The sequence below is a fragment of the Sinohyriopsis cumingii genome, chromosome 1 (genome assembly GCF_028554795.1).
Source record: "Sinohyriopsis cumingii isolate HCF-2022 chromosome 1, ASM2855479v2, whole genome shotgun sequence".
Lineage (NCBI taxonomy): Eukaryota > Metazoa > Mollusca > Bivalvia > Unionida > Unionidae > Sinohyriopsis > Sinohyriopsis cumingii.
The window spans coordinates 159,906,399-159,924,617 of NC_142961.1; the positions used below are offsets into that span (position 1 = coordinate 159,906,399).

Here is an 18,219-nt window from a genome sequence, read left to right on the forward strand (position 1 = left end):
CAGATCATGGTCTATCTTGTATGTTCTACTGATTCTCCTGACAAACTGCACAGACCCATATCTGCCGGCGCATTATGCGACGGCACATCTGGGTCTATGCAGTTTGCAGTTGGACAAATCTTATAAACGATTAGATACGGTAGATGGGAGAGAGGGTGAAGCCTCTAATGTTAATGCAAAATAAATATCGAATTACAGCCAGGTCTGCTTCTGATTTTGGTTTATAAAAGTGTCAAATAAATGTATAAGATTGAGAACAGTACCAACCGCCATTTGTACGTTTCCATATTTTCCACACAAAAAATGTAATATTGCAAGTTATGCATTTAATCGTATAACGTCTATTCACCTCAGAAATGACGCCGCTTAAACATAGAACGATTGCATATATCACTTATTTTCCCTGGTTCAAAATTAGTTGGGGTTATGTTATATTTTTGTACAAAATCTCACATATGACAACACCATTAAAATACAAAAATTTGGTACGTGTCACTGTGAGTGGATGCATACAAAACTACTCTGGTATATGTTTCGTTCGGGTAATGTAGTATGTCCTAGCCAAATCCCTGAAATTCGGGTTCGTTTGCTGGGTCTCAACGATAGTAAAACTATAATCTGTGTTTTAAAAAAAATCATTGACGTATTAGATTTGTTTGCTGTGCTCGCGTTACATTTGCACTCAATGAATTATAGCGTGTGATAATGATATGTTGCAAACAACAATTGTTTCTCGACTGAAATGAGTGCAATAAGGCAACAAACAAAAGAAAACCAACTAATGATGCATCTTTATCTCCGTGCAGCAAGAAAAAGTTGCAGAAAGAAAATTAATTAGGTAGTTATTTGAAACAGCTACAATGATTTTGACTGGCATATAACGAGTTTACTAAAGCAAAGATTTCCAAATAAGTTGCCTTTACCGACCTGCAATGAAAACACTTTTTTTCACAATAAAAGAAAAACTAAAGGACAGAATAATATTTTAAGCCGTTGCACTGTTTGCATTTTCCAAACCAACGAAATAATGACATCTAGGATTACAAGAGTTATGTTCTATTCTATAACGTAGCTGTATTGCTTAAAATACTTTCCCTGGAGAGTTCGCTTAGCGCAAGTGTCTTAAGATAAACTATGGCTGTTGTTCGTATTCTAATCATCAACACTGTTTCTGTTTGAGTTTTCGGGTATAGAACGGACATTCAAACCCTTTCTACATAAATTAAAGCATGCCTGACCTTGCCGTGCATTGTAATAGAATTAAAGCGACATATTAGTAATTTTAACGTACCGAATGTCACAGCAGCAGGAAATCGAAAAGAACAACAGTTAATATTTTAATGAAAATTTGCAATTGCAAGTGAAGATGCATTTGAATTATCTGATACAGATGCATCTAAATGCATTTACTCAAATATTTGTATTTGTGGTTACTTTACCAGCATATGAGTACACCTGACGCATTATCTGTTTGACACATCATCAAACATTTGGAGATGTTAGTGGCAGCTTCGTGGATACTTCTGTCAAAATGTTATGATACATGCTGGGCGTTTCATTTAGAATATATACCAGAAGTAGATATACCCATCTTAATATAAAATGCCATTTTGCTTATTCTATCAAAATGTTAGCCCCAGGTTCTTATTATTTGTGATCGCTTGTTAATTATTTCCAACTGTCAGCACAATATCGGCTAGATGGTGCCCATAAAGAAGTACTTTTGAACGTGTACAAATGAAGAGAGAGAGAGAGAGAGAGAGAGAGAGAGAGAGAGAGAGAGAGGCAAGTGCTTTATAATCACGTGGTAGCTATTTAATTAACATTAATTGAAGAGATGTGAATAACAAGCGCTTGTTTTGCTCCTAATGTTAAGTATAATCATTTAATTTATATTATATTTCTTAGGATCAAGTCCACTCCTTTTATCTGTATACATGTGGAATCATTCCTGAAATCATTCTAACACAGAGCATATGAAAGTTATGATATCACTGCTGTAATTCACAAAGAAGACACGTGCGTGTATTACAAAAATAACTATCTCTGTAGAAATGTAAAGCTCAAAGCATATCATTTACTAACTACTGCGTAACAAAATTCTGAGCTGGTTATTCAAGGCCGCCGTTGTGGCTCTTCGTGTTCGTACGATACGGCTAATATTTGTTCGTAAGATACGGTTAATCTATGTTTGTACGATACGGTTAGTATTTGCTCGTAAGATACGGTTAATCTGTGTTCGTACGATACGGTTAATCTGTGTTCGTACAACACGGTTAATATGTGTTCGAAAGACACCGTAAATCCTCATTTTGACACAAAATGCTTTCATATCAAAATATCATACATTGATGCTCTCAGAGATGCATATCAAAATTATATCTTATATATTCTTGGAGATCCTATGCATTAGTTATGCCAGTACTGTCTTGGCATTCAGAGTGGATATTCAGCGTTTAACTTGTTATACAATTGCTTACCTCATGTGATTTATTGCATTTCCATACACGATAATTAGAAGAATTTGGTCTTTGTAATTATGTACAACAGAAGATTGCACTAGATGACATCACGCAACATCCTTAATGACTTATCGTTACTCTGTAGTAATCTGGATATATTCAACGCATTGCATCTTTGTCGACTCAAGTAAAAACACTTTTGTGCGAAATATTGAGCTACAAGCAGATGGGGTTGGGGTTGAAAGGAGGCACAGCAACAAAAATATGTTATTTAGTGTAAGACAATCGTAGTAACGGCCTTGCAAAAGGACACACCACAGTATCCCATTCGGGTTCGAACCATGGACAATAATAACAGCTACACAATATATTTATCACGCTAACTAATTAATGACATTTTTTAACCACTGTAAGTTTATTGAAATCTTTATCTAGAGAAATAGACTAATTTCACTATAGTCTTATTATAATTCCAAGCAGCCAAAATTCATCTCCATGAATTTATTTATTTTATCTGCAAAAGTGATAAATCCCCCTCGATATCACTGTTCCATATGGCCCCGTATTACCTAATATAGATATCACTCTTCCATATGGCCCTTTAGTACCTAATATAGATATCACTCTTCCATATTGCCCCTTATTACCTAATATAGATATCACTCTTCCATATGACCCATATTACCTAATATAGATATCACTCTTACATATGACCTCGTATTACCTAATATAGATATCACTCTTCCATATGGCCCCTTATTACCTAATATTGATATCACTCTTCCATATGACCCCGTATTTCCTAATATAGATATCACTCTTCCATATGGCCACTTATTATCTAATAGACACGTTGGCAGCATGACAACATTCTAACTTAAATAAAACAAAACATTTGAATATTAAAACTAATTACTTTCATAACTGTATTTCTTGATCAGAAGTCGAGGCATAAGATATCCGAATACAATATGCAAGTTTGTATCAATGTATCTTTATAACGTGATAAATTCGTGATTACAGCGTCAAAATCTCGTCATTGTTTGAAATAAGCAATATGGTCTTTACAATTAACTTTAAAAGCATAAGGTGGTATTCACAGCCAATATTTACACCAAAATACGTCGATAGACTGGCCATTTATCCAGACGCAAAATAATTACTAAGGTTAAATCTCATCAGGCAACAAACCTAAACAAACCTAGACCGTCCTCGGTTACTCTAAGAATATAACTTACATGAAAAACTCATCAAAGTGTAATTTGTAAGACAATCTGCTTTTGAAGCTAAATTTGTATATACCAACAAGCTGCCAGGACCCAATGAAGCCTGTATCGGGTGACAATAATATAGCATGTGATCACTCTCTTCATTCCGCTCATTTACGCGGAAAAACTTATATTTTAACGACGCCTGTGAAATCTAAAATTTTTTGTAATTGACTAGTGAAATTGTAACTTTTTAACGTAACTAGTTATATATTTAGTTTTTCCAATTTTGGTTTCAAACAGCGTGTTTTTATTATACAGCGGTGAATATAAGAAAGATCGTTAAAATCATTCCTCAGGAAATAACCCATGAAATCGATGTAAAATCATCACTAAGTAAGTAGCGCCTGACATGGATTTAAAATCAGCCCTAAATAAGTACCCAACGACATGGATGTTCTTTTCAAAATGCATTTTTTATCGCTCATGAATTCCTTTTTCAACTCTTCCGTATTTTCTTCCATCTCGTTGCCACGAATCTTTTCTAATACAATTATTCGTCTGATTTATTTATACATGACACAAGCATTTCACACAGCAGCTGTCCAAGCTAAACTGCGAATGTTGTATATTTGGGAAGCTGATTATTATTCACCAATGGAAATATGATGATAATGCTCTATATACATGGGAAATGTATCAGGCCACATGTAGTGTGTACAAATTACACAGATGTCAGTGCCTTCCTGGTGCCAAGAATTTAGATTCAGCATGTTGATGTATGATCTCGTCGCATGCGATTGTTTTATATTCCCTGTAGATTAATGTGAATATCTCTGTCATACTTATTAAATACAAACTCTCAAGGTCGGTCAAAGTGGCATAGCAGTATATATCGAATGTTCTATTATCATTGTGTGGGCTTTCTGGTGTACATCTGAGCTGAGCAATTCATCTTCGTGATCTTAAAGACAAAATTTCTGAAGCACTTCAGAAAAACGTAAACAATAGATACAGCTCTTTCATATAGATACCTAAATCTGATACCGCAGGATTAAAATCAGCTGTTGGTACCTTACGGTTTAAGACTAGTTACGATGAAAATTTGCAAAAACTGCAAAACTAAGTCACAAGTTATCATCGCTGATATGTTTCTCTTGATCCGCAGTTGGCCAATGTTAATAAAAACTACAAACTTCTGGTTCAACCCCTTTGCTCACATGCAGTTTTAAACAACACCATTATTATATCAAGCAAGAAGTCATGTTGTCTACAAAGTCTTCCTTTATTATTTCTTCAGATTATGTGACAGTAAAACTAGGTCATTAGAATTCCCCATATACTATATTGGAATCAGTAAACTTGCAATCGAGTGCTCTATCATAAAAATTAATTATTATAGACGTATAGACTTCCTAAACGTTACCTTACACTTTTGTGTCAATCGACCAACTTATAATTCGCAGAACGATTCGTGTCCATGTAAAGAAGTTTAGAACAAAAAAAAATAAAAAACATTTTGGATTTCCGGTTGAACAAATCTGAAACCCTATAGAGTGTTAAATCGATAGACTAATCTGCACTCAAATGCAATTCTGATCAGACGTAAAAAGCATGTTGTACCTTAGATGGTTGCTGTCTTTACTTAATCTATCAGCTGTTTTGGAATTTATCCCCAATTACACTGGTCAACAGTGAAATCATTACTGACTTGAAAAGGCCCTAATCTGTAGTATTTTGGTGTGCCGAACACGAATATAACCGTGAAAAATTTGTATTGGCTCTCGTTTTGAAGATATTCATATACCTCATTTTCTATGTTTCACTGTGTAAATTTCTCCAGTAGGAATGCAGCAACATCCGGAATAATGATGTAACATTGCATAATACCATCATGCTCACATCATCCACAGTTGATTGCATCATTTTCTGATGCAATGCAATACTAATGCCATGCGGCTGCTGAAGTAAGTTGACGTCAGCAGTGTACTATACATGTGTAGGCCTATTATACTAATGCCAGGCGGCTGCTGAAGCTGACGTAAGCAGTGTACTATATAAAGCCCAATCAGATAGGTTCAGCATTTAAAATATTTTAGACGTTGTGCGAGACAGTTCAAGCTACTGTTACATAAAACTTATTATTTTATCCATTTACGTACAATAAAGAACAGTAATGCCTCGAAAGTGTGTTAATACCGCGGACAATTTTTGCTATATTTGTGGGGAAGTGACATTTGCCAACCAGAAGAAAAGTATCAATTCTCAAGTGAAGAAGGCATATCATCTTTACTTCGGATGCAAGGTTGGTGACCAAGACAAGCCTTGGGCTCCGCATATATGCTGTGCTACATGTACAACACAGCTTTCACAGTGGTTGAATTGCAAAAGGTCATCAATGCCGTTTGCAGTCCCAATGGTGTGGAGAGAGCCAAGCAACCACCTAAATGACTGTTACTTCTGCTTGGTTCCTCCTCTTTCCGGCGGAATAACGAAGCGAAAGAAGTCGAGAATAGTCTACCCAAACATTCCGTCTGCATTGAGACCAGTTCCACATGGTGAGGGACTTCCTATTCCAGAACCTCCAGCAGAATATTCTCTTGATTCGTCTGACGAAGACAAAGGTGAGTCGACCTGTTCTTCTCCTGGTCCATCAGCATGCAGTGATCCAGATTTTCACTGTGGTGCATCATCAACCCCACACAGAATAACACAGGAAGAACTAAATGACCTGATTCGTGATTTGGACTTATCAAAGAACAAGGCAGAATTGCTAGGATCAAGACTCCAACAATGGAATCTTCTAGAAGAAGATGTCACAATTACTGCATATCGAAAGCGCCACCAGCAATTGGAGCCTTTCTTCAGAAAGGAAAGTAATCTGATATTCTGTTCCGATATTGAGGGCCTCATGAATGCTTTAAAAATCACTCATGACCCACAAGAATGGAGACTATTTGTGGACTCTTCGAAACTGAGTCTCAAGGCTGTGCTTTTGCACAATGGAAACATTCTTCCATCTATTCCAGTAGCGTATGCTGTCCACATGAAAGAGACATACGATAACTTAAGGCAGCTACTGAATTCCATTGAGTATAACAAGTACAGCTGGCACCTCTGTGGTGATTTGAAGGTAGTTGCCCTTTTAATGGGACTGCAGCAAGGATATACAAAATACATGTGTTTCTTATGCGAGTGGGATAGCCGAGCAAGGGAAATGCACTACATGAGGAAGGAATGGACTCACAGGCAGAATGTAGCCATTGGAGAGAAGAATATCTAACACCCAGCTCTGGTTGAGGCTCAGAAAATCTTGCTACCACCCCTTCACATCAAACTAGGTTTGATGAAGAACTTCGTGAAAGCCATTGACCGGACTTTGCCAGCATTCCGATACCTGCATGAAAAATTCCCTCGACTCAGCGAAGCAAAGATTAAAGAGGGAGTTTTTGTGGGTCCTCAGATTCGAGAGCTTTTCAAAGATGACCGGTTCAACAACTTGCTGGAAGGTGACGCGAAACAAGCATGGAATGCTTTTCGCCTAGTTTCTACAAACTTCCTCGGAAATGTTAGGGCAGAAAACTATAAGGAACTAGTAGAAGACATGTTGATGAAGTATAAGAAACTTGGCTGCAATATGTCTCTAAAGATTCACTTCCTTCATTCCCATTTGGATTTCTTTCCTAGCAACTGTGGTATTGTTAGTGATGAACACGGCGAACGTTTTCATCAAGATATCGCAACAATGGAACAAAGATACCAGGGAAAATGGTCCACTACAATGCTGGCTGACTACTGCTGGACACTCCTCAGAGATGCTCCCGAACAGCTGTACAAGAGACAGGCGAAGAAATCTAAGATGTAGTCAATGACTTGATTTTTTATAGGTAGGCTATTACAGTTGACCTTTTACTATTGGAATGCATTTCGTTATGTAAACATTAATTTCTTGCAGATTACAAAAAAACTAGAGCCAATTTTGCAATTTGACTGTCATATTCGTGTTCAGCACATAAAAATTGATAAGAATTGACTAATTTTATTTCAGTAACATGACTTTTGTAAAAATTTGTTGTCCAGTGTTATCTAGCAGTTGACAGGAAAACGAAAACTGTCAAAATATGGCGGCAGGAGATTACAGATTTTAAATATTATAATTTATGGCACTGAGAATCCGGTTGAGTGCAAGAAAGACGAAGAAGAAAGATGAATTAGGCCTATTTATGGAACTATAAAATCGAATAAGATACATAAAGACAGGTATATTTCCTGAATGGGGATAACGGTGGTTTAAGATGTGATATCACCACAGTGATATCAATTTTTCTCACGCTAATACATTGGAATATCTTATTATGAAATATATAATTTGCATTATTGAAGGCAAGCAAACCTTTTCTTCTTCTTCTTCTTCTTCTTCTTATTATTATTATTATTATTATTATTATTATTATTATTATTATTATTATTATTGTTATTATTATTATGATTATTTAAAAAGTACAAATATCATGTTTTATAAGATATCGTATAAAATTAATGAAATATCCGGCTGATCAATGTATACGATATCCTTTATTTGTATGTGGAACTACTCAGAAGTTACAAAAATTTTTTAGATGTTTTATTAACATTCCACAATGTAACAAAAAGCATAGCTGAATTATCGGGTATTTTCTACTTTCCAAAAGTCAATAGCTTTAATTAGTTACAAATTTACATGCATAATTAGTTTCTTAGTCAGTAAAGTGAATCAAACAATGAATTTGAGGTAAATTAGTGCTCATTTCAAAACCAATCATGAAACAGTATGCGTACAGCTTTGGCTTGACTTGGCTTTATAGAACTAGTATGCACTAAAACAAGCCCAACGAATAAAGCTGTTAGAGCCTTTCAGTATCCTAAAAGCTCAGATTTAAACACTATCGAAAATAATCATACATTTTAAGCTTCACAATGGGTACGCTATACCAAGAAGAACCCGCAAGGAAAGGGGGTGATATGATTCCCCACCCTGTTATATTACCTTGTTTATCGTTATCTAGGAGATGATCGACCACCGTGCTATTGCACGGATCGAGCAAGCAATAAAATAAATATGAAAATAATGGATTGAATAACAGAGATCTGAGAAAAGATATAGAAAAGAACAACACAGGACCCCGTATGTAAAATATAAAAGTTTAATCAATTACATAAACAAAATAAAACTGAACATGACACTTGAATGATACATTTTCTCTCTGAAGTAAAATTACAAACTTAATGCGAAATTCAATTAGCCGTGCTGTTATACCGATAAAACAAATTTCATCATAGACTTGAGTGAACCTTGAGTCAGCATAACCTGGCTGCTTCATTCCTTCCCATTGTGTAGCACAGGTATGGGGCGATTGTTTCATTCACATAAGTAAAGCGCACCCTAAATATTTGTCAGGTTTTTCTTTTCTGGCGTCGGACAATATTCCTATTCGTGTTATGTCAGATACCGTCTACTCCTAACTCCACAGAACTAAGCTAATGTGGTCAGTTCGCAGCCTGATACTGATACACAGTCTTACCAACATGAAATTGATCTCTTTTTTCCTAGCTGCTAGCCTCATTGCTAACAGGAACCAAGACATAACTAGACCTCTTGGATAAACTATTACAACCCCACTGGTGGCTGTAAATTACAACGTGAACGTTGTCGGTCGATATAAACTGATTTTCTTCGGTTAAGAGAATACACAACGTAATTACACAAATGAATTAACAGATTCGAAGTCTTTTTATAACTACAATACTTGCTAGTTAGCGATTCATTAGCATTGACATAGTAACAAATTCTTAGCATATATGATACATATCGTTTAAGACAGATACATTAAGTTTCACAATTTGTATTAGAGTATTACATGGAATTCTTAAGATACGTGATTTATATTACATCTGAACTAAGTAATTCAAAAAAATTCATATAAGTTTGAACACATTCATGGAATACATGAGTCATATAACATTCGAGACAAATGTATATAAACCCTTAGTTGCCGAACTCAAGGAAAGTTGATGCATGAATTTAAAACGATGACAATTCAACAAATAATGACAAATTTACATTAATGAAAACTGTGGAAGGTATTGAATTGCATACCAGTCCTATCAAGATCAGGTTGAAAGGCATAATAAGTTTGGTAAACCCATCAGAGAAATCGATTCTGATGAAATTGACGAAGTTGTTGTTGTTGTTGTTGTTGTTGTAGGGTTCAATGCCATTTTTAGGACAAGATAGGCTATACATGGTGGCCGGTATAAATGATGGAGGACGAACCCTGGAAAATCACCGATCCACGAGAAGCTACTGGCAAACTTTCTCACATAACCACATTAGCCGAATCCGAGACTCGAAACCATGCAGACAGAGGTGAAATGGCAGTGATCCGTAACGGTGTGCACTTTAGACCACTTTGCCACTCGGGTCCCCAAGCTGATTTTGTACTGCAGGGCGTTGTTAAGCGAAACACCGTACGCTTTTATGTGGATAGCACTGTGTGTGTGTGATTTTGAATATTTTATTAAACTTCTGTCATTTCTAATCTATCCTACTCTAGTCCAAGAGTAATGTAGGATACATATGACGTCGATGTAGCGTGCATAACTGAACGCAACCTATTTCTGCACTCTTACTTCAGTTCAACGATTCTATTCGTTCTGACTACTAACGCAACGCTAAGGTAATTGATATTGCCTATATAATGATACATCGCTAAATGTGGTAAAAGACGTGTTGCAACGCCTTCAAAATTCTCTAATGAGATAAGTTAACGTTATAGAAAATGTCATCTGTATATTTAGCTAAAATTTCCAAATATGCAAAATGTGTATATTTCTGTATGTATATGGCAGCAATGTTTATTGATATTTCAAGGGTCAAACAGACATTTAAAATCTCTATGATCAGTACTCTCAGATGGGTAAGGTTTATCACACCGGGGATTTAAAAGTAGACTCTGAAACTAGTATGTCCAGGGATTATAACAAACGGAGTATTTCACGAGTTCTTAAGAAATAAAAATCTAGTCAGTGTTGTCCAGTTAACAATATGCACTGGTTCCCGTTACACGTTCGTTATAGCGAAAACGATGATTTTTAATTTCTACTTTAGAATCCATACATCAGTCGCTTATGTAGTGTGCAAATTGCACGAGATTGCTAAGAGCACATGCTATATAACAATATTCCTGTATTTACTTGGAAACAAAGGGGGGGGGGATTTAAACAAACGTGTACGACCTGCTAAACAATAAATAAATACCATTCAATTAGTTACAACTAGGGGACAGGCTAACAAACTAAATGTAAGGAACAACAAGACCAGATGTCTTTGACGTGCCTTAACGACCTGAGTATTCGGCAAAGATAACTGTCTTATCAAAATAGATTTAACCTATAAATAACATCACATAAATAACTCTATCCACAAGCTAGGATAATAATCAAAACAAAATAAGTCCAAACCTACCAAAACTAGTAGACAGGCTAGCAAACTTAAAATTAGGGAATAAATAAGAACAGATGAGTATTCGGCAAAGATATCTGTCTTATCAAAATAGATTTAGTCTGAAAATAAAATGACATCACAAAACAAAATAGAAACAATTATCATAACTAGTAGACAGGATAATAAACTTAAAATTACGGAAGATATAAGATCATACTTCTTTGACATGTCTTAGCGACCCGAGTATTCGGAAAAGACGTCTGTCTGAATCAGATAGACTTAGCTTAAAAAAACAAAACAAATACTAATAGCTTCATTAAAAAAACTAGGAACATAAATCAAACATAAAGATAGATAAGCAAGTACTTAGCCCAACCCTAAACCCACACATATAGAAACAAATAAACTGAAACAACCCTTAATCTAAATTTTAAAAAAAAAAAAAATATTTTCTTTTCTTGTATTATTTTCTGTCTTTAAGAAAAAAATTATGTATTTTTCTAGGGCACCACAATCCTACAACATGAAATTAAGGACACTAACATCTTTTCCTACCGCAAGCTGACCGCAGATAATAGGTAGTACAAATAACGCAACTGCACTAAGGCACAGCCTCTCCTCGAGGCACTAAAACAATTAGAACACCTAGATAAGACCCAAAACATTAAAATATATAAGGTGGTCTAAAAAGCCCAAGACCGTCAGGCCCCGCTGCACAAGGCGGCAAAGTCTATCAAGACAGGAAAACTTACTATTACCCAAAATTAATACCTAAAAGGTGGTCCAAACCCCAAGGACCATCAGGCCCGGCTGCATAATGCGGCAACCAAATACTAGTGAAACTAGTTAGGACCCTAAACATAAGAATATATGAGGTGATCCAAACCCCAAGGACCATCAGGCCCAGCTGCACAAAGCGGCGCACCATTAAGCCTATGTAAGTTTAAATAACCATGCACAAAATGGTGAACCCAAACCAAGAACCACCCCACCCAAATCAGATTCAATAGATAAAGTTTAAATAACCCTACAGACTATCACTAAGCGGTCACTGGTGCGGTACTATCTTTAAAAACAAAAACGGCACAGAATACTTCTCCAAATATCCGTCAAAACGACAACTCATTAACCTTTTGATTAGTTCATTAAGTATCTGGCAAAAATTTTACCCTGGATAAACCAAGTTGCCTTCCTAGTGAGCAGGCTCCTCCCTGACCGAACCTTCCTCCTCGCCACCGCCGGACATTAAGTTAATAAACATGCATAACACATATTAAATACAGAAAGGGAGAGGCACTTTTTCCTCTCTTCATGAACAATTAATTAACCCTCCACATGGGAATAAAAACCTTGGTGTCCCGATGTGACGTCATAGTGGCGTCAAATCGCTACTGGCGTAACATACTGCGTGGTTGACACCTAGCGCAGCTAATGCAGACTGAATTGCTACCTTTAACTCGAGTGTGTGCTGGGTCTATCTCCACTCGAGTATAGCCTTACATTCAGGTCGCTAGGGTCTATGAAGCCTGTCATATTGACCCAAGTCATGATGGCTCAATTAATAGTGCCTTTAATACACATTAATGCCTGGGGGATGAGGCTCTAATTCCTTCCCCCGGATCAATTAAATAGTCCGCTTATGGACATTAACCAGACGTACGTAATAAGAATATACAGTTATGAGGGTTCGAGTCACAGGCTCGGTCTATGTAGGTATGTGAGAAATCTTGCAAATAGCTTCCCATATGTCGGTGGTCTTACCGGCATATTGCGTATTCTTCCTCTAACAGTTATACTTGCCGCCATGTATAGCCGATAGTATCCTGAGAAACCCTAAACGATAATAACAGCAATAAAGTTATGAAGAGAGAGTTTAAAAACCTTCACAAATTACATGGAGGACGTATATATATAAATATATGTATGAACAGATTGAAACATTTAGACATTTGGAATGTCATCAATAGTAAGAGAGGTTAAAATAAAAATATTTGTCAGGACATACTCTTTGAAGGGGTTTGTGTGCTTGGTGTGTCGATTGCAAATGGCTCTGACACATATTGCGAGGACTTTCACACACCAAATGCTCTATTAATTGATACGTTATACGCTTTAATAAAGCTGGTATTCAGTCTCGATCATCAGGATGGTGTAGGTGATGCCTTTCAGTATCATTCGATCTCAAGTAGAAGTCATTAAAAGTTAACAGAAATCGAAAGCATCTACCCGTGATAAAATCTATAATTAGAATTTTACTATGGCAGCGATTAGCTCATTAAGTATCTGGCAATATTATTTAATCTAGATTTTTGATAAATCATACGTATCTGGAGATTGCATAGAAAACGGTTAGTGATACCATTGTACACTGGAGACAGAAACCTTAAAACTGTCTTAAATGTTACAGGCCTTTTATTATGTTGTGGGGTTTTTTCTTCAGAAAATAAATATTTATTTATTTTTTCCAGACAATAAATATTCATTGTCGTTAGGTCACTTGGTTCTCAGATAAGACTCCTAACATTTCTAATTCAGTGGATCATGATTAAATGTAGTGTTTAGGCTGCACGGCAGTGATTTTCTCACTGTTGCAATTGGTAAAATATAATGTAAACTTGGGTTCGCATTTTGATACACAAGAGGTTTTCGATACCGTGAGGTACAAAAGGGTTATTGATAACGTTAATCGTGCTGGGGATGACGGGAAAATCGCTATCTATATCTGAATACATACAAAAATTTACAGAGCAAAATCTTTGAAAATGGACTCTTTTCTGGTTGGTTCATAATTGACCAATCTGCAATACAAAGAGTCATTTTGTCAGCTTCATTGTATACAAAATGTATTAATAACTTTCTATTCCAGTTAGAAAATTATGTAATTAGAACAAAGATTGGATCCATAGCCGTAGGAAATCCAACCGGAGTTAATGATACTTCACTTGGTTCTAATTATCAAGACATTTGCAAGACCTGATGATCTCGCATACGTATACAGCTGTTTTAGTCCGTGTCGTGATAGTATCCGGTTGCTGATTGTACAAAACTCCGAACACGCGGCATTAAGGCTAAGTTTACATCACATGATGCAATAGTATAAGGTTTAATACGAAAGGGAAAATAGATTTAACATTTTGCTTGCTGCAGATAAAACATTAATTTTACCCTCGACGTTTCATGGTAGTTGATTTTGGTGTAATATTTCTCTAAGTGACCGTTACAACTTTGAGGTATATGAAGGTATTTTGTCAAACTTATAAATCAGACAGTACACTCGAGACGCTAGGTTGGATGTTAGCCTAGGCCAAATCGACGGAAGAAAACTTATGGATTCTTTTGTAATAGATAACAGGGCCAAATGGGGGGGGAGGGATGCGGACGCTAATGCTAAAAAAAAATAAAACGTACGTACACTCTCACACACAAACAAACGAACAGTCACTTGAAGTTTGATCATCGTTTTATTCTTGCGCTCAGTTATTGGTTAGTACACACACGTTGTTTAGATGGACAGATAAACTTTACTTTGGTACCCATTAGAGGGAAGTCAGGGCTAATTTGAAATTTTGGACTTTCCCATTACCTGCAACACTTGGCCTGATCCGGTCCATGATTATGTGTGATGCAAGCAAAATAACGCGTTAATTTCATAGATATGTTACTTTTGAGTTGCCACAGTCTTTTGAAATTTTGGAATCTCCCACTACCTACAACATTTGACCTGATCAGGCCCAGGATTATGCGTGATGCGTAATAACGTATATACAGCATGTTTGTTTTTCGTTGAGGTATTTCACTTTGTTGTGCTTGGATGCAAGCGAAACAACGCATACATTTCATTTATATGAAACTTTTGAGTTGCTGCAGTATTTTGCTAATTATCGACATCATTCTGATTTTCTAGATAAACAAATTTGGAACAAATTATTAGGCTGAAAATTGCAGGCTTTGAAACAAGACTGGAAAGTGTGACTGTCTAATCGACTCCAGTGAAACTGATTTTGCGAGGTTCTCTTCGATACATGAACCCTTTAGACCTATCTTGGTTAAGCAACAAGTTAAATCAAGACAGACACATTTCCTGCACACTTATCTACCGTCTATACTCGCATACCAGTCCAACTGCAAAATGCACAGACCCAGTTCTGCCGTCGCATGATGCGCCGACAAATCTGGGTCCTTGAAGTATGTTAGAATTAATCAGCAGAACAAACAATACAGACCCTGATCTGCGGGAGCATTGTTCTGCCTCAGATTTTGATCTATATTGTGTAAGTTAGTCTCAACTTATATGACAGTCGAGACGATTCAGGATTTTGTTGATCAAACACTTCTCGATATGTGTATTAGATGGGAAATGTTTATGCAGACTAGCTAGGTAATGTGTTTGTTACATGTAAAATTTGATAAACTCTTTTGGGGATTTCTAGACTGAAAGATAAACTTATCTATTACATTGTCTAATTCAGAAAACGAAATTCAACCATAGTACCTTCTCGTTAAAAAGTCACCATAGGTGCGAGAAACCTTAACGTTGTTCATGCGGTATGCAGCATAGTGTTTCGTACAATTTTCAGCTATTTTCAACAAAAAATGTGTAACATGTAAATTCTGCAAATTTAATAAGGCTAAAATATAAGTATCTTGAGACCTACAATTACATGTTATGGAATTGAAATATGTCATGATATCTTGCTTCACATTTATTATTATTATTATTATTATTATTATTATTGATTTTCGGCTCAGCTTGGCTTTCTTCCAATGAGGGTAGGCTGTATCTTTTGCTGAAGGGACGAAACCATTCTTTATTGATAAATAATATCGTGTATGGTTGAGTTATCTGTTGATAAAAGCATAAACTAATTTTAAAAATATGCATACTATAGAGAACACTGATAAAACATGTTTAACTGATTTTCATTTCTAAAATCAGTTGCTTAAGACAATCACGATATATATATATAATACGATAATACAACATTACTTCGCACTGGAATAGACCAGGCCGTGAAATGCATAAATGCGTATACACTGCACCTTACAGTACTTATAGTATATCACTTTAATGTCTCTATGAGCATGTCAAGTACTATAATCCCAGAAGTCTATACTGATGACTTAGACTTCCGGCTTGACCATTAAGTATGACACATTCTCTTGCATCTCTTGAATTGTTCATTATTCTTGCAGGGCGAAGATAGTCATGTACAACTACATATTTAAATAATTAATCTTTATTTATATCGGTTGTTTATTTTACCTAAGACATTCATTATTTTGTATGTAGAAATATTTGCTTTTATTTCTTTTACCTTATGATCAGGTTTATTAATTGTACTTAAATTCATAATATTTATTACACCGTGTAATCATCTACGAAAAGACATAAAGATGATAATGATGATGATCATCGTCATGTTCAAATCTATATACGACGTTTGTCTTGAGAATATTGAACATGCCATTAATGAATCCTTTTGCTGTGTTCCATTTTGGAATTTTACCGTAATGAATGGCAATAAAGCACACAGAGTTATGAACTGAAACCAACTTTCGGCTACGATTCTAAAACTTCACGGATTCCGACGAAATAAATGAAACACCGCCACCGGCTAACTACAGCGTTGTTTTACATAGTCTCATACAACCGACTTGTAAGGCGGGTTATCTTTCCCAGTAAAACCATACTTCCGCGTCCGTAGTTGTTCTCTTTGTTGATTTCATTTTCTCATAAACTAGTTTTACGTGTGTTATCTTCATTACATTCGTCTAGTTGTATATCTATTTGAATTAAAACCAATAATATTATAATATATTGCCCATAGTAAATTTCATAAGAGGATCGATCAAACATCTAGTAATAATTTTGTTAAACTAAACAACCATAGTCATACTAATATGTACATAACATGACTGAAGGGCAGCAACTACAGAGAGCCGTTAGTAATTGATGTAAACGTATGAAGGCGTACATCATTACTAGTACCAGAGCAATCGCAATATTAACACACTGTTTACGAATTTATAGTCATATTTGTATTTACCAACAAAACTTATATCTCTCTAAATAAACAAAAATGTAAGCAACTAATCAAAAATATCTGAACCCATGGAAACAAAATTTTGGTTTGTGTAATTTTTAAAGAAAACATTTTACATAGAATAACATGGCTTGTTCTACAAATTACATACATACATACATACATACATTACATACATACATACATACATACATACATATATGTCCTACCTGAGAAAAACGATGACGCCTAACTTTGGGAGGTCATTGTGAATTATTGACCATGAGTCCTGTACAAGCTGTATCTGTTGCGAGTTGAGACATGCGCTTAGCTGACGCTGTTCTCGTGGAAACTGACACTTTGCGGCAAAGCAATTCCCCATTAACGACTGAATACAGCTGCTAAGACCGATTACGAACGATAATATCCTTCCTTATGGTTTTTAGAGTAATTTGTTTGTGATTTTAGAAAAATATTATTATTTTATGATAGATGTGTTGGTCCTTGAAACGTGTTTCACAAAACAGTACATAAAACACACAATCTCTTTCAAAATGTCAACGGTTAAATAGCTTTTCTTTCAAATCATATTCGTTATAAATATTTCACGTACATTCAATCACAAAACACGAAGACATCGCTCTTCGCTAAGACTGACTTTATAATGTTTCTCACTTAGCTTTTATTTATAGCTCAATTTGTAAGCATCACATATTGGATTTTCCAAGCACAGAATAATCCAACTCACGTGAATACACGATCCAATCGCAACCGTACCCTGCAATGAATGAATTAATATTGGGAGGCAAAACGCATGGATCACGTGTTTACATTCACAGTGCGTGGGTTCCAATGCTTTCAACAATGCTGTTGAAGCTAATATAATAGGTGTTATTAGACTGGCATAGGCACATTGCTAGTTCAACGCTGACAAAAGAAATCTACATTAACATGTTATCATATAAAAAGTATTTGTTTTGAAGAATTGCGGAAATAGAGTTACTCGTCGATAAGGTGAGAAGTTTCGGATCAAAGTCCTAAAG

At 35.7% G+C, this 18,219-nt stretch overlaps 1 protein-coding gene across 1 annotated transcript in view; it reads right to left on the bottom strand.

Annotated features, from left to right (window-relative positions):
- The window catches only part of LOC149808236 (cytoglobin-1-like), a 41,616-nt gene extending 23,702 nt beyond the window's left edge, over nt 1-17,914 (bottom strand). Inside the window, exon 1 of the mRNA XM_089975285.1 lies at nt 17,407-17,914. Coding sequence (XP_089831411.1) covers nt 17,407-17,558 — 152 coding nt within the window. The 5' untranslated portion in view covers nt 17,559-17,914. The remainder of the gene's footprint in view (nt 1-17,406) is intronic.
- Between the last annotated feature and the right edge of the window lie 305 nt (nt 17,915-18,219).